The 21689-nt window shown below is 39.9% G+C and overlaps 1 protein-coding gene across 3 annotated transcripts in view; it reads right to left on the bottom strand.

Moving 5' to 3' along the window:
- The window catches only part of NAV2 (neuron navigator 2), a 233966-nt gene that overhangs the window by 71348 nt on the left and 140929 nt on the right, over positions 1–21689 (bottom strand). For all 3 annotated transcript variants that reach the window (XM_075713174.1, XM_075713175.1, XM_075713176.1), the window contains one exon: positions 16597–16719. In XM_075713174.1, coding sequence (XP_075569289.1) covers positions 16597–16719 — 123 coding nt within the window. The remainder of the gene's footprint in view (positions 1–16596; positions 16720–21689) is intronic.

Here is a 21689-nt window from a genome sequence, read left to right as displayed (position 1 = left end):
CGTGGTTGCCCGATCTCCTGAACGACAACGACTCTGCTAGCTCAACGCTACCTAAACCTCTGTCCTTTCACAGATGCTCAGCAGAAGCTACCTCAGAATAACAGTAGTGACCACGAGCCTACTGGTGAGGGACACAAGCTTTCCTCCCCACGGCAAACTACTCAGAGCAGAGATTACAACTAGTACACCACAGAGCAAATTCAGTTCATGGTTTCCATGCCGGGGATGAAGTTCAATGCAGACACAGTGGGCTCCTGCAATTACAGTGCAGAAGAGTGTGGGGCTTGGGAAGCAACAGCTGCAGAAGGAACGGCAAAGTTCAGTGGGTGGTGTAACAACACTTCCTTCAGATCCTACCCGAGTGCTCGGTGGCGGTGGTGACAGCACGGCGTAAGGACTGCACACACCAGAGCGAGCGTGCAGCCATCCGCAGGCTGCCTGCACACAGCTGCACCCAAGCTTCCGCAGGTGGGTGCATCACCCCCTCGCTGCTCCCTGCAGGCAGCGGGCTGGCGAGGGAACCAGAAGCTGCAGAATAGGTATGCATACGCTGAGCGAACTTGAGTGAGCAGCACCTCTTCAAAATTATTAAACCCATTAATTTTTCTCTGGAAGAGCAAATCCTTTTAATTGCTCTATCTCCTATGCTAACTATAAAACATGCAGAGTGAGCTGCAATGGGACGTGGGAACACCAATGGCAATAACAACTGAATTTTAATGTGGCGAGCTACTGCATTTAAAAGTTATTTTCTTTTGAAACTGAACTACTAATTCCAAACATCTGTGCCTTATAGGGCCCAGATTATCTGATACCCAATATCGTTATCTGATACCTGAAAAATTAATCTGGTAATAACTTGTAAATTATATTCTTACAGTTTCCTAACAGGTAAATATTTCTATTATATACATTATGAACTACGTTAAATATTTAGTCTGGAATGCCAGCTAACAACTCTTAGATCTTTTCCCAAGATACTATGGGTTTGGTGTTTTGTTTTGCTTTTTTTTTGTATTTCATTGTAAGTAATAAGCTGAAAGCAGAGCTCAGTGGTGTCAAAATACTATCAGAAGAAATCAGTACAGCTACAAATACAGAAGGCATAGCTACACAGTGTTATGAAACGTGGTTCGGAGATTCCTGAACTGGTGCCACATTATGCTTTACAGATGCACATCTGAAGATACTAAAGCGGGTCCGGATGCAACGCAGATTCAGCACGACACAACCTCAGCTGTCACATCATTCCATTTTACAGGGCGTCATTCATTTCTGCCGCTAGGCCAATTCATCCTGTGGGCCAATTCTACTCGTCTTATTCAAGTTAGCAGGTCAGGAGGAGAAGTGGGAACTTTCAATTGCATATAACAAAATGACAAACGCCTGGCATCCAGAAGATGTGTTGGAAAGGAGAGAAGGGAAGAGAAGAAAGAATACGTGGAGCTGCCCTTCAGACCCAGCTCGCCAAACGCCCTAGTCTTCCTAATGGCCAGAAATACTATGGTCACAAGATGCAAAGCACTGATCTAATATAAATGGGGCTCTGATTCACACGCTCAAAATCTTTTCAAGGAGTAACTCTGCCCATGCTATTCTACCTCTCCACAGAGCCAGGTCTTGCCTATCCTCCCCCAGGTGGCATAAAGTCAGTATAAAAGTACTAAACTTTGTGCTCTGGTATAAGGGCACAGCAATATCCACAAACATGCACCCAGTAATTAGCCAACACGGGGTTAATTATTATCATGCATCATTGCATTATCACGCACTCATGCACCCTTTTGTTTCATTTTATTTTCATTATAATCAGGTGCAACGACAGACGTTGTCAGTGCCAGAAGTGACACTAATCCTGGGCTTCTTCCATAAACGCCTCTGGTATGCGCGGTTATCTTCAGGGCGTATCTAGCCCGGTATGCCGCTGTTCATTGTATTAGCTGTTTATTTGCACTCGAAAGCTTTGCAATATTCATTAATGCGATGCATCATTTTACAAATGAAAATGCTAAGGACAAAACCCAAGATGTGCATTATTGGCTATGTGCACAGTGTAATTAACGTGCATATGATCCGTATGCAAATCATGTTATTGAAAATAGTGACTATTAGCATAACAAGTGCTTATTATTTATTGAGATGCAACTCAAGCAGGCATCCTGCTGGGGTCTAACATCCTTCCTTTAAACAGCACCATCTTTTCTTTCTTCCTTTACACATTCTTCTCTCCTCTTGATGATTAACAGCACAGAAAACAGGGAGACTCCCTTCCGTGCCTTTGTTTAAAGGGGGAAATCTTGTGTGTTTAATTGTCCTCAAGCATCTGATCCAGTTCAAAGCTCAGCAGAGCCTCTCCCGTGGTGCTACATTCCCCTCCCACCCCCCTCATCACTGAACTGCAGGCTGTTTAAATGATCCCTTAATATATGCAACTTCACCTACATTATCTCTCTCTAATTCCTAACTCATAAAAAGTTAAAAGCAGTTAGGCTTCTTTTTCTGTCTTTTTTTTTTCCTTTTTAAAGGAATAAAATGGGAATAAAGTGGGAGAAAACAAAAGCTCAACTGTGCAAAGTCATAAACCTTTTTAATGTCATGCCACCTGTCTCCTATCATACTTCAGATGAATTTAAGTTTTTAATCATTCCAGCCATGAAATGTAACAGAAAAGCACAATATTTTTTCTTTTCCGATAGGTCCGAGCAAAGCTTTCTTGCTGGATCGGTTCTGTTAGCCCTGTCTGCCAAGAGGTCTGTGCCAACTGATGCTGGCACTGTTCCTCCCTCCGCTCCCTACCCTGCAGAAGCCCGCAGGTCCCAGGGTCTCTGCAGGACTCTCTAACCTTTCCTAGCATTTTTGTAAGAGCAAAAACTTGCAAAACTGTTCCTTGCCCAGTAATTCCTTCCCCAGCCCCAGCCCTGCTGGGTTTTACACCGCATGTTTGTTCTCTCTGAGGCTACACCCTCTGCTTCAGAGATGGCTGTGTTACAGTAATGAAATAATTAGCAAGGGGAATGATTTCAATTATTTATCATTTTGCCAAAATTGAGCTGTTTGGCTTGAATTTTTCCAAGCTGCATGCCAACCTAAGGATGGACTTTGGTCTCAGTTAAAAACAGCACAACGATTCCTGAATACTGTTAGAAAACACACATGATTTAAGTTATACCGATCTTCCCTGAGAAACCTTGTCTTGCAATATAAATTTTCTATTCGGTTCTGGAGGGCCCTGGAGAACAGGGACAATAATTCAAGAAGGGAAGCCAAGACTGTATGCAGAGAATAAGTGGAAAGGGAAACAAAAGGAAAGGGAAAACAGATTTAGGCAGAAACTCTGAAGTTGTAGGCTGGAACCTGCTGCACAGAAGCAAAAGAATTGGGACAAGAAGCCTCAAGTGGGCCTGGAGAAGGAAAACATAGGTGTGGGACAAATTGGAAGGGAAATACCAGAACTGAAATTGTCTGTGAATACACATTTTGATATATCCTTTCACGATGGATTTTTTTTTTTTTTTTCCTTTTTCTGACTCCTATTTGACTGCAGGAGAGGGATCTGCTGCAGAGGTGGACCACTGCTCTACCATGATGACAGCTGTTACCTGGGGAAGCCCTGCCTGCTTGTTGCAACAGATGGACTACGCACAACCTCAATTTTCTGTTAATGCCATTTTTCATATGCAATATGTATATAGGCCCAAATTGTTCCCTACCACTCATTCTTTCTTTGAGATCCTGAGAGCTTCATAGGCCTACCCTCTAACCAAACACAGCACCTTTGCACCACTGTGGTGACACAAAAGCAGCTTAGAAGCAGTAACTGGAATCCAGCTGGAAATTTATTTTGTTAAAAAGAGGTTTTAAGGCACTTTCTCCCCCCCTCTACTTTGGCAAGTTTCAGATAAAACTCTCAAACTTCCAGTTCTGCTACTGCTACGGAGATGGTTTGGAATTTTTTGATTAAATATCATTAAATATCCTGCTGGTTTATAAAAAAATGTAACTCTTCACAACACTAAGACTCCCTTGGACCCTTTGTTAATTTTCATTGTTAAATCATCCAGGGGGGATGTGGGAGTTCAAGGACCTCAACCTTAATTCTTTCCATCCCACTTCCGTGACCTGATAGCTCCACAATAGCCAAGAGTCCAATTAACACCTTTCCGTATCTTGTGTTGATATTATTTCCAGCAAATAATTTGGCAGGAGAGGCAGAGAGAAATATTTTTAAAGAAACAACCCAAACAGAGGAGGCCAAAACTGCGATCCCTGCTCCAGTCAGGCACAGCAAAGACCTCAACTTGACTTTTTACATTAGAACCTTAATCACTGTATCACTACTCTGTAAGGGAAAAACAAGAACAAAACCCAAACCCCTAATTTCTGTTTTATCCCAGTGCAATAATAAAATGAAAAGCATTTTAAACCAGCCTCGCACCTCTCTGTCCTGTTTCAACACTGGTAGAATAGGGCCATCTTGTCAAGGCTGAGCTGTGAAACGGTGTCTCACTTTGCTATCAGAGACTTTATCTTACTAGTCCTGATAAAGACAGCTCTAGTTCAGTGAATTCCTCTAGAATTAAGGAGTGGTCATTGGATAGCTTTGTTTAGAGACTAATGAAGTGAACTGCACAAGGGATAAGATGGAAGGATAAAAATCACTAAATGTACCGCCCCCGGCAAAAAAAAAAAAGAAAAAAACCCCCACCCCAGATTACTAGTTGGATTAATGCAAGCATTCCTATTTTGCATCATAACAGGCACACCTAACAAACTACGAGGAAAGTCCTTGCCTTCAGTATTAGCAATGAAATATTCGTCTGGAAAACCTCTCTTTGGTTATTCACACCGCTTTCCCCCTAATGTGTGATCGTGCTTTGGTTCATACAGGTTTTTAAAGACCCAAAGGACAGACTTTCCAGAGACTAGTTTAAAAGTCAGCAAGCGCCAGAGAGGTTTTCCTTATAATTACTCTATGTTTACTTTGTCTCCCTTGAATTCATTCTACTTAAGTTATAGCTACAATTCACTACTATTCCTGAAAATGTCCCCAGAAAGTTTTGTTCTCCTCCCATGATCCCACCCAGCCCTGCTTAGCCAAGTCATAAGTTACCTTTGGCTCTCTTTTTTTTTTTTTCTAAAATAACCCCTTGTTCCTAAATGATTTGATAACATATACATTGCCATAATAAACTTAACCGCATCACCATGTATTGCAAGCTCCCTCATTCCAATGGTGTTAAAATCTAAAAGTGAAATCAGAGACTGATGTCATTAAATAAGAGGAGAATATATCCAAAGTGGGGAGCAACTTTAAGGTTCAAACACGTTTCATGAACGAAGTTGGGTTTCAGTAATTCGTTGAGGACAAAGGTAGACATGATGAAAGTCCACCACTGAAAGCACAATGCATTACTTGGAAAGAGATAAATGGCTGCAAGAGAAAACAATTTGGTAGCACAGAGGGGATGATGTAGGAAAGGTGAAATAACTGGGTCACGTATAACTGGAACTGTGGTGGTGGAGAGAGGGGAAAACATATGGTATGACTCACAGGAAGGAATGATTATTTTATCAGTCACATGTTTAGCTCATTACAGCTAACGTAAGGTCAGCCCATAAAAACATGGTGAGAGAGAGAAGCAGAATGTCACTAAAACCAAGAATCAGCGAGAAGCTATTGCAGAAAGGGACTCAAACCCTAAGCCGCAGCGTGGAAGACACCTCTGATTCTGCCCTCAGGATGTTGGTGTTGGAGGCCAAACCACCCGCATGCTTTGACCAAAAGCAATGACAAGCAACTACATGTTGTCATACGGCATATTTGCTTTTAACCTCTATCAACAAAAACAGTGGCTTAGTGGTGATCATTACAAGCCAACAAAGAATTTCAACAGAAATTAGAGCACAGAACTCAGATCTTGAATTCAGTTCAAAATCACAATCTTCTGATTTCAGAAAATGTGTGTCTTTCTTTTGCGTGCACATTTAAGACATTAGATATGTATAAATGCAGATTTCTTGCCATCACCTGATCCATCTCATGAGTCCTTTGGTTCAGAAATGCTCTCATAGCACAGATGGATAAATTCTCTATCGAGGAGTAGACAGAGAATACACATAGTCCCAAAATACGGATTAAGTGGAGTACAAGGCTTTCCTGGATGAACATAACCTCTGTGAACTTCAGTTGGCACAGGACACTCATATCCCTTTCCCAGAGGCTCATGCTGGTGATTATTCCTTCTCCTTTTCCTTCTCCTTTCTTTCCAGAGAGATATACAGTTGTCTATGAATACATTCTAGCTATTTCCTGATAATATTCTGTTCTTCCTGTCTGCATTCAAAACAGTTCTAGTTTTGCAAATGCAATATTATGTTTCAGTCATCTCTGAAAATAAAACTGAAATCTTTGCACAAAAATGCAAATGAAACATAAAACTACGCATGCGTGTATCAGATAGTATCAAATAACATCAATAGTTTCAAAGAGATGTTTAAAGCATTAAGTCATGTTACGAAGAGTATTTCTAGCTGCAAGTTTCATAACAAGAATAAATCAATCTTGACTATGAACATGAAAGAGGGAATAAAACCTTTTTGAACACTCAAGGTGGTTTGCTCATTTCCCCTAAACCAAAACGAATGAATTAGTTGATATATATGAAAATTAACTTAAACTAACAACATAATCAGAGAAGATAAACTTTAAAGTTAAAATTAGATTAGAAAGATAAAAATATTACTTGGGGCTGATGAGAGCACATGGCAACTCCACAGCAGTTGCTGAGCTGAGCCTTTGTCAGTTAAGAGACAACAACAACAACAAAAAGATCATATAGTTAAAAAGAGCTGACCTCAGCCCTTGGACTTTGCTCAGGCACTGATCAGACTTCCAATGTTTACTGCTGATCCTCTGGCTACTTATTGACCATATACACCTGGATACACATAAACATAGCCTCTAGCAATGTGGTAGTTACTCAGGCTCCCTGTGCTCACTCTGCACGCAGGCTTCGTACTGTTCCAATGCCACTTACGTCAAATTAATTAGTCTCAAATTGCAACAATCAGTGTTAATAAAACTAGATGTTTTATTTTTAGTGAGAATATCAAAAACTTCTACTAATAAAAACAAATTACACACATTCTCATAATACTGCTGTAACAGCACAACGTAGCTCCCCTGTTTCCACTGTAGAGTATGCTATTATTCATCCTGGCCAAATGTATATTTAACTGTATATACTTAAGCAACATAAGACCATCACGTGAAAGCCTTAATGCCTGTTTATATAATAGCAGAGCATTTCTTAGCCCCACGCAGCTGCGTTAACACTGGGCCGTTTAAGCCTCAGGATGTTGGGGTTCATCTCGGAAAGATCAGGAGCCAAGTGACTACTTGTTCTGTGGAGTCTCAACCTCACTGTGAATCCTATTAGCTGTCATAAAAAGGTCACAAAGTCACCTTATCATACTGCTGGAAAATCCTTACACCACGAGGAAGCTGAGGAATGGAGAAGAGCAGAATAGGACTTACAGATAAGAAGGGTACTGACCCCCAATATGGAACAGCTTGTTGGCCACCAAGAAGTTATCATGACACCAAGGAACGGCCTGATATAAATACAGTAGCTCCAAGAATCCTGGGGCAGCAAAAATATAACTATGCACTTTTGTCCCTGCCACTCCCTCAGGTCTCCTACTGCAAAATGCAGCACAGCTGCTCTCCAGAGCAGGAAAGTCCTTCCAGCGGGGACAGACATTCATTCTACACAGTCCATATGCCCCAATATCTGCACTTGTGTCTGCCCTCCGGCTTTCAGAAGTCACTCTGTAGCCATCGAACAGCATAGACATGCATGGGAAATGAGACATTCCCCTCTTTATGAAAACCCAGGTGCAGTTGGTAGATAAGGTCTGTGAGAGGAGGGAAGAGAGTGCACCTCTTTCTGAAGTGCCATGGAAATAGGGAGTGAACCTTCATTTTATCTGAACCTATCTTCTGCCTCAATGAGTACTAGGTCAGGGATACTTTAGTTGCTTTCGACGCCAGTCAGCCCAAAAGATCTCCCTTACTTCATTACCTTCTCAACACAGGAGCTGCCACTCAGGACAGCTGAAGGAGATGACTGCTTATGAAATATGTAGCATTTTAAATATGAGCTCAAAGTTGTGGATACCTTACATCTCCTGCCACGCTGCAGATGTGGATGTGTATTGGATATACAGGGCTATGAGTACCACCCAACTTTAAACATATTAGTTAGCTGTCCAAATTAGGAGTCTCATTTCCCTGTATAGGCAATGGATCCTTCAAAGCATCTGGATATCGTGAATTCCTTGGAGGCTTCTCACTGATGATGTAGAGGGTGTCCCCTCACCCCGTCTGCAGTACCACGTCTGAAAGCTCTTCGCTGGAGGGGACAAGACTGGGAATAACTGACTGAATATTCAATAAACATAATCAACAGAGTAAAGAAAAAGAAACAAAAAACCCCAGAAAACTCAGAAGAACATGCAGGAAGACACGTGCATCTCACATTTGGACTCAGAATTTTGATATAATTTTCCAAACAATACAATTACAGGAAACATTCAGCCATGAAACAGAAAGCTCAGATCCTGGCTATTAACATTAATATTTCTGTTAACATGTAAGCTAATACTAAAATAGAATATTATTATAATCACAAGAGGTGATTGCATTTGCATAGGTGTAGAACAGAAGCAAAGAAAACTAATGAAAAATTCTAACAAAATGTACAATTATGGACAACTCCAAAGCCCCAGCAAACTATCTAAGAAGGGCAAACAAAGACCAAAGGGAGAATTGTTAGGTTTTCTGGTAATGAGACATTTAGAAAAGCACACAATATTTGAAAAAAACATCTGTCTTGAAATTTGCTTTACAGCCACAATGAGCTTCCACGCTCGTCAAACAGCCCAAAACTGGGATTCTTCTTTTGGAGTCTGACAGCTGTCTGCTATTAGTTTTATCTATTCAATCTCCAAATCCCAAACTCAGAGGTTACTGGTGTAGGTCAGTTGTGAGACTATGTTGACTCTCTTGCCATTCGACATGGAAAACCAAATAACAAAGTCTGCACTATGTCAGCAAGCATTTCACATTCTTCGGTTTGTCATGCAAAGCACAAAGACCCTGATACAGTTCAAAATGGTCTTTGTATCTACAATCTTGTTTACCCTTGGAATACAAGCTTAATTTCCCACATGCCTAAAGTGTTTTGAAAGCCACTTATACAACAGAAAAGACAGTGCTAATTTCTGGCAATGGAACCAGAAATATTGAGGGTTTCAGAAGAGCCTCCAAATCAGCAGTTAGATCAACTTTATACTTACACACATAAAGTAGGTGTGTATGAAAGGAGACGTCACTCCAGGAAAAATCTAGCTCTAGTGGTGTAGGATCATGACTTTGCCCTCCCTAGATGAAAAATATTCAACTGCTTAAATCAGGCAGTTTTTTCTATTTCTACAGAATCAGTATCCACAATTCTGAAAAAGGTAAGGTCCCTTCACCTGTACACATGCAGCAATGCAACCTTCTAGCAGAAATGACAAACTGTCCACAGTGGAATAAATGGGCAAGAAGAAAGTCCTAACTTAGTCATGATGAGTTGCTCCCTTGAGGGCACTTGCCACCTTTCATTAGCTTTGTAATGAACTTCAGCTCCTGGCTTAAACATTTTAATTAGATGCTAGAGCAGAGGTGGAAATACCCCCTAAAATATAAAGGAATGTCGAATCAGAATCACAGCAAAAAAAGCAAGGGGCACAACATGAGGAAAGAAGTTTCAACAAGAAACACAGTTCCTAAAGCCTAGATTCAGCCTATCTCTTCAGTGTTTACATCTAAGCAAAAAAGCAATTCTGAAGAAGGGGTATAAAACTATAGTGACAGCCAAGCATGTAAGGATTGCCTAATCAACTAATTTCGGAGGGAACAGCTTGCAGTTGCAGGGTGTTTTGGTTGGTTGGCTGGTTGGTTTGTTTTTAGTGTCAAGTGGTAGAACCGTACCTCCTCATTGGAAGAAAGTTCTTGAAAAAGTCAAAGAACTGCTCTCAACTGCCTTGCCAGCCTGTGGAGCTACTAAAACAGGTATTAGTTAAAAGGGAAGAATAGGATAATTCTTAGCTTCTTGGACACACATAGATCCTAACTGCAGTAAAATCTGTTTTTTTGTGGCCATGGATACACGGAAAAGGGACTCTCCCATAGGAAAACAAATTGCATTTTTACAAAAAGTCAGTTAACTAACAGGCACAAAACTGCTTCGAGTACCAACCCCTCCCAATGTCAATCATACATCTGCTATTGCTACATGGCATGATAATCTAGAGCCTGGATAGAAATTTTTAAACAAACACAAGCTCTGCTGAAAAATTATCTACTTCCTTAAGTCATCCCCTCCTCAAAACTCTATCTAGCCTTCAAACAGCTCCCAGCCACACTAAGTTGACTGTTGAAAGCGAACTCTTTGCAGACCATCGTGGAATGAGTAAAATTAAACCAAGCCTGGGAAACAAACAAATCTTTCCAACATATCTCCATTCTATCATGCCTCTCTAAACAGAATTGACACTATCACCAAATCCAACATAAGTGCTTCCCAGAACATAGTATACTTCATCCAGCATACCATATGTATCCCCAAAAGTATGTCCATGGAAAAAAGAGGAAAAAGGGGGGGGGGGGGGGGGGGGAAGGTATTACTGTGCCCACTGAATGAATTCACATGCAAGCCACAAAGTTGAGAAGAGCCTGGTTACCCAAGGGGGGCAATTCTCACACAGCCACTTAATCTCTGACCTCTTCCTTCTCATCTTCAAGGGAGTTCTATAAAGCATCTTCAAAGAATAAACCAGAGTATTAAAATAATAACTCTGGTGGATATTAAAAACCATGGATTCAATAAAGAGACAGCCTTTACAGCCTGTAATAATTTGCTCTCTCTCCCCAGTTAACCCCTCCACGTTACACACGTGATAAATCATCCATCTCTCTCTTCTACAGCACACAAACATCATATCATACCTTTCCTTGCTAAATCTTCCTCTGCTTCTTAGGCACTGTCTGTCTTTAAGAGTTAGTCTAAACTGCTAATACATCCAGGTAAGTTTGGAGCAACTGCTCTTCAGCTTGTATTTAATCATGAAAAGTCTTGCTTCTGTTTTAGACCTGAAGAAAAGCTTACACGCCCAGAAGTTTGTCATCTTTAGCCCACTGAAACGGATCTGCCAGAAGACACTGCTTCCCTTGACTAACCTTGCTTGTTTGAAAGTAGAATGTCTTTTTTTTTTTCCTTTTGGTACTGCTAATTTCAGCCCTTGGGTATAGCTACTATACCTTTGCTTTTAACTACTATTTGTTGCTTAACTTTGCAATTACTTTATGTAACCTAAAACCACTTTGGATTACAGCTTGTAAAAAGATCCCTTGGAAAATAAAAGTATATGGTATTGTGATTCTAATCAGCAGATCCCAAGGCCATAAACTTCAAAGAATCTTTGCAATGTGAATTTCCCTGTTTCTGCGAGTCAGTTTTCAAGATAAATGTGGGATCTTTCAAAGACAGAGAGATAGGTATCTATAGGTACCAAGGTACAACTCGCATATTTAGAAGCAGTAGTATTTTTTCTAACTTAGTGATAAAATCCAAATGGCTGGCCAAGCAGAGTAGAAGATCTGTTAGGCATGAATTATTTCACCAGTCCTGTGACTTTGCTGTTAAGCAACTATATATGGGCATACATTTACAACTTGCAGTGACTCACAGCACAGAGTGAGCAATGAATGCTTGGGTGGTGGCACTTACTTTTTGATCTATATTATCTTAAAACAATTTAAAGACTTTTAAATTGTTTTCTAGAAAACTATGCTTATTCAGTATATAGGATCCTTATGTAGGGGTGTTCCACTATCCTGAGCAATGAAAAAAAGGGGAAAAGTAAAATTTATATATTATTTTAATTGTAACAAGTGAATGCAAGCACAATTGCCAGGGCTTTCGGGAAGTGAAGGAACTGTGAACTGATGGCATGAAATCTTCCTGGTGGAATGGTAATAGCTTGGCAGCAACTTTCTTAGCTGAGATCTCCAGAGGTCTGTAGATTATTTCAATGGATATAGTTATTCCTTCTCCTGACAGAAAGGACATCCTTCCTCCGCAAACCAATTCACGTAAAATACCAGATGAATCTCCCTGCAAGTTCATTTACTGTGAAACGCCACACTTATCTCAACACTCCTGAGGGAGCATTGCAAGAGCAGGAGATGCTGTGGGGGAAGGAGATGATGGGAATTCCACTGCCATTACAATGCAGGAATATCTATTTCTATGTATTTTTACAATAGTCGGGTCCATCTGAAGTCTAAGATATAACCCAGTCATGTTTTAACATTTTAAGACAAAGACTATCCAGTCTATGTGTCTATATGTGTCTATTCCAGACACACTGTCTCTGTTTCTCCCCTTTTCTTATGCATCATGCTAGATAGAGTAGCAAAACTACAGCAATGATGAGATGGGTAGTAATGGGCTAGTATTGCTATGGATATTCTCTCTGAATGGAGGACTTAACTCCTCATCTGCAAAGCCAGGAATTGCAGACACCTTCATTTAATTTTAGTTAAGAAGAAAAACTGAAAATATATGCTCAGAACTTAAAGCTGTCTTATCCTACTATGAAACTACATGAAGAAACATAAAGAATATCTAACCAAAATTTCCTTTTTTTTTTTCCCCCTTATATTGTAACATTTTTCCATTGTCTACTAAAGTAGTACCTAAAAAGAAGAAAATTTGCTGCAGCTTCTTATGTGATACCCATCAGCACCATGTCTGTAATTCTGCTTTCAGTGGAATTTGCCTCTTTCCAAAAGCAGTGACATCTCCTTCTCTCCCCACTTTACAGAACAGGCCAATATTGCCCCCAACTTGATGACTTGCTTCAACTTGCTTTTCAGCTCTTCTGAAGTGTGATCCAAGTTCCCATGGTTATAAAGGCAGTCCAACAATCTCCCTCCAGCACTGAACACTAACCCATCTTTTTAGTAATCTCATCACTGTAACAGGATTAAAGAAATTAAATTGCAGTTAGTGAATTTAAACATACTCCAGTCAAAGGGTTTTACTCCACGAATGAACAGGAAGCGTTGTCTACTACCTGAGCCAAGAGACATATAAATAACCGTAATCTGTTTTTATAAAATGCAAAATAGCAGCAAAATACTACTCTTCAGCTATTTTTGAAACCCGTAATTTTTACCATTTGTAGAAACTACTATAAATCACAGCATCTGAAAAAATCTGCACTGAATGGCATTCTTATTAAGAGTGATATATCCATGCTCCGCATGCAATGTCCTCTGGCTTTCTGCTCGGTTTCTGCTTCACTTCCAATTCTTCTTTCCTGTCCATCCCCTCTCCCGGTTCCAGCCTCCTCTGGGATTATCCAACAATCTTGCTACAAGCAGGAAATGCTACTGACTGCCAGGATCCAGCTTCAGTCACAAAGCTGCCTGAGAGTTAAACTAAATATGGTCTTGTTTTTAACTAAGAGTGTGACAAGACTGTCATTGTAGTCATCACAGATGTGAACCATGAGAGAAACACTCTTGAAGAGCATGCTCAACACCTGAGCCGTGCTCTACCTACAGTCCACCAATGCCATAGCTGTTGGAAGTACCAGGACAACATAATCTGCTGTCTGATGAGACAGGTCCTTACAGTCAGAAGCTGGGAAGACCTTTTTATGCCTTACACTCTTATGCAAAGACATGTAATTCACGCAAACTCAAATTAAATTGTAAAGGTGAAACAATCCAAGTTATTTAAGCACTTCATCACTGAGGATTTTTTAAAAAGTCATATAGTTATTTGCCTAATAACAGCATTAAAGTTACTCTTGACGAGCTCACATTCATTAATATAGTCTCCTGTCCTATTCACAAGGATATGATAAATCAGCACAGGTCTGAATTATCTTCTCTAAATAACAGGTTATACAAGTAAGCAATTACAGAAGATTTACTCAAACCTAAGTTTCAAATTTCTTCCCTCTTATCTATATGTATTCATAAATGCAAGTTACATATATGAAAGTAAGGGCAGAATTTAGTCTTGGATCAAGCAGCTGCGCCTGACAATGGGAAATCAACTTAAATAACCAGATGGTACACACCAAGTCCGTATATATGAGACACACAACCATAGGTGACTAATTTGCAACCTTTAAAAAAAAAATATCACAAACTAAATAAAAAGGCATCTTAATGCCTTTTTTCTTTTAAAATGCCTTTGTTCTATGCAAACACAAATTGTCTTGAAGTGAATAAATAAGCTCAGCTGTGTTGCGCAATGATTCCATTAACCTTGCAATCAAGCATTAAATTAAATTGCCTTGTTTGGACTTCCCAGCTGCAGGGGAAAATGTACCTTCTAAGGTCAGTGCTTTATGTTACCAGAGCCAACGAGTAAAAGCTTCACAGCTAAACTTCTACAATTAATAACACAAGAAACTAAACAAGTAAGCATATTGCAAAAGGTCCTCTGATAACTTTTTAATGATTAACCTTACACTCAAAAGTTCATAGCCTTTCACACTTGTTCTCCCATGCATTCAATTAATGTCTGCTTTGAACAAGTTAAAGGTAATCTTCATACGTTTTCTAGGTGTACCAATAAAGCAACTCGGCGCTCCTGCTTGCTTCCTTCATTCACAGAATGAAGAAAGCGATTCATTACTGCACTGCATTCAACTCCTTTTCCTTATACCAATTTTCACCCCAGAAAACTGCTGCTCAAACCAAGATTAATTTTTTGTTTAAACTGCACATCATGATCACCCAGCAACCAAAGAGGAGCTATTTTTAAATCACTGCCTTACTGTCAGAAAACTCCGATCTCCTGCAGAAGGTGATTAGGCTTACATTCTAAATAGAAAAGACTAAATCAAAACAACACATAATAATGTCACCAGCTCTGGGATCAAGGGTAATTTTTCTGTGATCCCATGTTGCAGCTAAATTGCCAGACATACAGAGTTTTTATTGCGTGTAAAGTCCGTCCCCTCCATGTGAACTGAAAGAATGATTTTCAAAGCTGAAACAATTGACATAAACTGGGGATGGCATTTCAGCATGTCAAAATTCCATTCTAAGTAGAATATATTGAAACACATAAATAAACTCTCTTGTTGAAGGTACGTAATTGGTCCTGATGTGTGGTGTCTTCAGGTAAGGAGCTTAGCAAATAAAATGTGAGAACTATTTACATGCCAAGAAAAAGTGTTGCAAGCACAGAAAATATTGGACGGGGGAAGGAGTCAATAACGAGGAATGTATCGCTAGCTCTCCAGAAGGCTGCCTGGTACTTGAACAGTAACATAACTTATATCAGACCAATTCTGTAATGTAAACAGATAGCTTCTGTTCATGTGGCAATGTTCAGAAGCCCCAGCAACAGACGAGGATGATACTTGATTAGTCTTCAGTTGCGTCACCAGGTGGCAATGCCTTCACCCACACTCAACCAGGAGCAAGTGCTGTTGGCTCAGCACGGGTTTCAAGTTGCAAGTTTCAGAAAGAGATATGAGCTCCTGAAAAATCCAGGCATATTTTACAACTGGCAAGCATATGTTGACTTAGTGATTGAAACTGAGCTGAGACTTTCTGAGAGGTTTTAGTTCTTTTGTTTAGATTTAACGTCCTGCTCTTTAGTAATATCAAGAGAACACTTGATATTAAAAAGCAAATTTAGTATGGCTTGCTTTGAAAACAAGGCTAGATTCTCCATCACTTGTATTTCCTTAGTAATCCATGCATCACTATCAAGAAAGTATCAGTCATATCAAACTCAGTCAACTGCATTATGTCCCAGGAAAGACTTATCAATAACAAAACAAAAAGAGAAAACCCTGTCAGTACAGAAATTGGTTCAAACTTGCAACTCAAAATCCATGTTTTATACTTAGGGGCCCCTCATGGAAGAGAAAGGAGACGGTTCACTTACTACATCAACAGTAACACTCATCAGGCTTTGCGTTTGGAAGGGAAAGAAGCAGCTATAGGCTGACGCCATTAAAAGCAAAAGTATTTAACCCATTTATCCCAACTTTAACAGAATATAGGTCTCATTACTGTCCATCTCCCCGGCTTCCTCTATGATCACACTCCCATAAATTATGGATTTTTATTCCCCTAATTCTTGATCTTTGGCCTTGACTGTTCACACTGAATCACTTGGACTTGGAACAACCAGTGGAAATGAGAAGAGAATTAGGTCTTTTTTTATTTCAAACACTATTAAAATAGAAGTTTCACATTTTCTTGTGTTGCATCCTGTCCACAAAAGCCCAAATGAGATTTCAGCAAAGCAATCAGAAGACATAAAGTTAGCATTTATCCTGACACCTCTGTGAACATATAGCCTAAAATACTCTGGAGAAGCTTATATCCACATATTCAGTATCTCAGTTCCCAAAGGTATTTAACCTTAGAGATCCAATATGCATTAGATACAGTGCGAATCAAATGCGCCATTATATGCAAGCATTTGCTGGATGAGACCTTACCTGTCAGCATCTCCGAGTCCCAGTGAAGTATTACGCTGCATCGTCTCCCGCACTGCAGCCATGCCATCAGGCAGCCGGTTCAGCCTTCGAGTATAGAGGCCCAGACCTCCATCAGTCATATACCTTTAAAGCAGCAAAACAAAGGGTCACGTTTAGTAAAACAATAAAACTTCTCAATATTACTGTAGCTCATATCTTCTACATGCTTTTAACTGTATAGTGCAATTTCCCCACTCCTGAGTTAAGAATATTACTCGGAATATGAGGCAAGGAAAACTTTATTTTTTGCCTCCCATTGCTCTCCATTACATCTTGCACTCTATCTCTCATCAGTAAGAACTGAATTTCAACATAACTGTGACAAAGGAAGAATACTTAACTTTCATTAAGGATGCCTAGATGGAAGTCATTTAATATGTGTGAATGCTATCATTAACTATCCCTTTCTGTCCAAAAAATACATGGTTTATACCATCCTTAACACTTCTGTGTGGGCTAAAACAGCACGATGGAAATTTCAACGCTTTTACAAGTTAACTGCAAAAATGACATTGAATTCTTCCTAGATTTTGTCAACGGTCCACGAACAATGAGTATCCCAAGATTTATTGTGAGAAATCAAAGTTGCAGCATGAATAAAAGTTTTTTCCAACCTTGTTTTGGCTCCTACTTTGCACTCTCTCTGCAACTGTGACCTGGAGACATCTGCATTTAAAAAGTGTTACCATTCTTAGATATTAAGAAGGCTCAGGTGTATATATGATACTTCACAAATCACTAAGGTAGTGCATTTCTTACTTTCTAGTTTAGACAAATGAAAAATGAACCTTAAAAGGAACAGAGATGACACTTGGTGGACAAGAATAGATAGATGTTGTTGATCTCCAGGAACTATTCCTCACAATAACGCAGGCTGTGTCATCCAGCTGAAGTACAGTACAGACTTGCTGAAGTCTGTACCGAAGCAGACAGCAACAGACATCATGTAATCTAACTTCAGGATGTGGTGGTAACCAAGAAAAGAAAGTTTTAAAAACTGTACAACCACCTACCACTTTGGTTCAGTTTATGAATACAATATTTTAATATATTATTACTGAAATTAAGAAGTTACTCCAGTCTTCTCTTTAGTACCTTCTCAACAAGCTGCCCTACATCAATATCTCAATAATGTGTTAAAATATTTTGTGGCCCTTCACAACAAGTTCAAAATGTCAAAATAAAACAGGAAGATTTTTCTCTTGGTTTAGCTTCATTTCTAAAAGTATTTCTGACTACAGATACACGCGAGCTAGCTTTAAACTAGAAAGGCAAGTCCCATTTGCCTCTCAAGACATTGACATGGAGTAAGCTCTGTGCTACCGCCATCAGTTTGCCAGCCCAGGTACATCTACAGGAGCAGCGCTGCCAGTTGTGTAAACACACCGTAAAGACTTCCACACACCGGAGCGTGGAATAACTCTAAGCACTCTAGCAGTACGGCGGCTGTCTCTGGCATACCGTTGCACACGTAACGTACCTCACTGAGTTCGGAGTTGACGGGATTGGATCCTCATAATCCTTTAGCCACTCCTAGCGAAACGGCAGCAACCCACAGAATAATATCCAGATACACAGGACGCTTCTCTTGCTTAACAAGGCACGGAGCTTTTTCCCTAACAGCGAGACACCCTCATCCGCAGCAAGAAAGGACAGATGCTCCTAGCGGCAGCCAGCAATGCCTCTGCTGCCGAGATGTTCCTGCAACAGGCGTACTTTACCCAAGTCAAATTCGATTACTACATTTATAAAAACGGGATGATAAAGAGTCAAGAAGCCTTGCACAATCTGCTGCTCAGCATTTCAGCTAGATGTATAAATCTGTACGGGGCCTTCCCAGGAACAACCGAGGAGTCTCTCTGGGGAGTCTAACAAAGAGGTTGCTAAGCCCGTCAAGTCAGACACAAGAGCATTCTCCGTTCAGCAAATCTGTGGGGACACAATTCTCCAAACTCATAAACAAAGACTGTAAAAAGCATGAGGAACAGTTGCACTGTAACTCATGTGGAATTCGCCTTAGGTCTAGCATTCTAAGTTTTGTTTGACATAGTTTATAAATATTTTATTGTGAAGAATATTTTTTTCCTTAAGCTACTAAAATAAAAGAAAGGGAAAGAAAATAAAAGTGGAGCTTAAGACCGTATTGTTATACAAACATGCAAACAGCATTCTGCAAAAACATCTAATGTACATAGGCTAATTGGTTTATTGCAGATACTTGTCTGCACACGAAACATGTTTCTGTATGAACACCTGCTGCACCCGTACTGGAAAATGCAGCTTTTGGCTTTGCTGTCAGATTTCCGGCCTGTGACTAGTCCTTTGATAAAAAAAAAAATCAACTACAGCTGAAATAGATTGTTCTCCATATTCATTACCCAGAATGTGTGAAATGAAACATATTACTCTTAAGAGTTAGCTACGCTGAAATCAATGGAAAGCCTTTTCACTAGCATCAACAGATTTCATCCTCTACATAGAAGCTCAGCAAGCTGACAGATTAGAATAACTCTGCAGTTGCATCAAACTGAGAACTAACAGTCAGAGGGTCATTGGCTTTAAGCACTCATAAATCTATATAAGCCAAGGGAAGCTGGATGCGTTCTGCATCTTTGACAACTAGATCGTCAGTTTTTCTAACCAAGACCCTTTAAAAAAAAGCACAGACATAGATGATGACTCTTATCCACTATACCAACAGGACAAGTTCCTTAGATGCCAGAACAACACAGGAGAGATTTTTGTATTTTGAAACAGGTTTGTGTAATCACAGATTGAAAGCTTTATATCTTATTTTTATTACATTCAATGTCCTCTATCCAGGAATGTTTAATTCCAAAAAGATGGTAAAACCAACGATGCCTGAAGTCCTGCATGCAACACTGAGGTAAAAGAAGAAGGGAAGGTACTAGCTTCTAAATACTGTGGAGAAAAATGCATTTACAATAAATACACTTTAAAATAAATGAAAAAAAAAAATTCTCTACTATCCATTGGTTACTACAGAGGAGATAAAAAGTTACTGGTGCCACAAGCCTCCAGCCGTTGCTTTCTTTTCCTTTCTCTCCACCCCTTCAAATTTAAAACTGTCTTGGCTCTCAGAAACCATCTTGCCTTTATGACTACAGCATTATTATTGCAGCAGATTTTTGCTTTATGTGAAAGGAGAATATAATGAAGGTATATTTTTCTAAAGACAATCTTATAAGGTTTTACTCAGGGAGGAATAAAACCAGGAAAGATTACCCTGCATGCACATAATTCTAACAGTACTCAACGCTATCTGAATTTATTGCCCTATCATACATCTACAGAATATGGAATGCCAGTATACCAGCCTCTCCTCTACAAAAACCCAGTGCAGTCCAAGCTATTGTATTAGGCCAGTTATTGATTAGGTGTCATTTCTTTGACTTTTCTTATTAAAAGACATGACAAATTTGTACTAGATGCCTTGGCTAGATTCATGAATTGTAAGAACTCTGCAAGCACATTCACTGCAAAACCAAGCACTTCAAAGTATTTTTCTGCCTCATAAGAAAAGGTTTAAACATATGATCTGGGAAAAAGCGTAGTACCCAGGCTCTGTGACTTTTAAGCAGATGGGTAAATTCTACATGTTCAAAAAATTTCATAGCTCAGATGCTTTAGGAATGGTACCAACAGCCAGTGGGGAATGACTGCCTTTAATGAAGTGGAATATAACCATACTTAGTGGCCGGACAGTGAGACAGTGACGATGTTGGTTAAAAGGAGTTTCTGATCTTTCCAGGAATGAATGCTTAATACTCATCTCTATAGTTTCACTCTTCATCAGCAAGGAAACAAAATTAACCAAACTTCTTTGAATATGAAACAGGTTAAACAAGGGCAGTATTATGCACTTCTAACACACAACTGGAACTTACAGCCCACTTTCTAGGTGACACTTTTTTTCTATAAGAAAGTGGCTCCCTGCCCTGTATTACAGGCACAAAGTAATTTGCTTTGGAGTTCCCTGGGCAACCTGGACCTTTAAACTTCTCTTTTCTTTAGCCAAATACACCCTTTCTGTGCCTCTGAAGTTTTGAATGCCGTAATAAGTCCTTCCAAATGCAATATTTTTAGGGTATTTCTGATGCTGAAGTGATTTATTTCCCTTTCCTGAAAGGCATGCAGAGGAAACAGGAATGGGTTATGCCAGGGATCAGTAAAATCCAGCGGTCTGAGTCACTTGACGTCTGTCCACACTCCCTACTTACCCATGTATACAGCCAACAGCACACCTACTTTTACGGTCTGACAACTCTACCGCTTCATAAATATTCATTTCACTCTTTAATGTATGAATATGAATTTTCCAATTTTGAAAATAGATAGCCAAGGGACAGGCATTCTTTACTTGAGTATTAGGAAGAGAAGGAGCAGCAGGTAAGTCAGCAGCACACAACAGACAGGGCGAGCCTACCCTGACCTGCTCAGCATCACACGGCTCCATGATCCCAAACCCACAAGCAGGAAAGCAGCAATGTGCCCCAAAACTGGAGCTGACTGACAGCCCAGGTGCTCCTGCCTTCCTCTTGGTGCTCTGGATTCGAGGTAAGTTTGGAAATAGCTGCCCAGGCGCCTCCTGGCAAAAGACTTAGCCAGCAACCCAAGTGCTTGAAACTTGAAGAAACAAAACGCTCGTAGGAACTACAGCTTTTGGATTATTCCATGTCAACATCCGCTTTAATGCTCAGAAGTGTTCTCTTTTATCTGCAGCAATAACACCGTTATCCTTAATGTTTTCCTTTAAATGTTTATTTTCACTAGCCTTCATCTGCCTCCTCATTACAGCCAGTTAAACAAGATCAAGAGACTTAACAAGCTTTGAGTATCAAAGGAGGAGTCTAACTTTGCCAGTCGCTAAAAACCACCAACAGCCCAAAATTCCCCACTGCCGTTTCTGAAATATGATAAATGGGATCAAAAGGATCCTGTTATTGCAACCAGGAATTTGTTCTAAATCTGACTTAAAAGAAATGTTAGCCTAACAGCAGGATGATGACAACCCCGAACTTCTCAGGTTAGTA

This window comes from Pelecanus crispus, chromosome 6 (assembly GCF_030463565.1).
Source record: "Pelecanus crispus isolate bPelCri1 chromosome 6, bPelCri1.pri, whole genome shotgun sequence".
Lineage (NCBI taxonomy): Eukaryota > Metazoa > Chordata > Aves > Pelecaniformes > Pelecanidae > Pelecanus > Pelecanus crispus.
The sequence above is the reverse complement of the archived record's forward strand: the minus strand, read 5'-3'. Positions and strand labels throughout refer to the sequence as shown.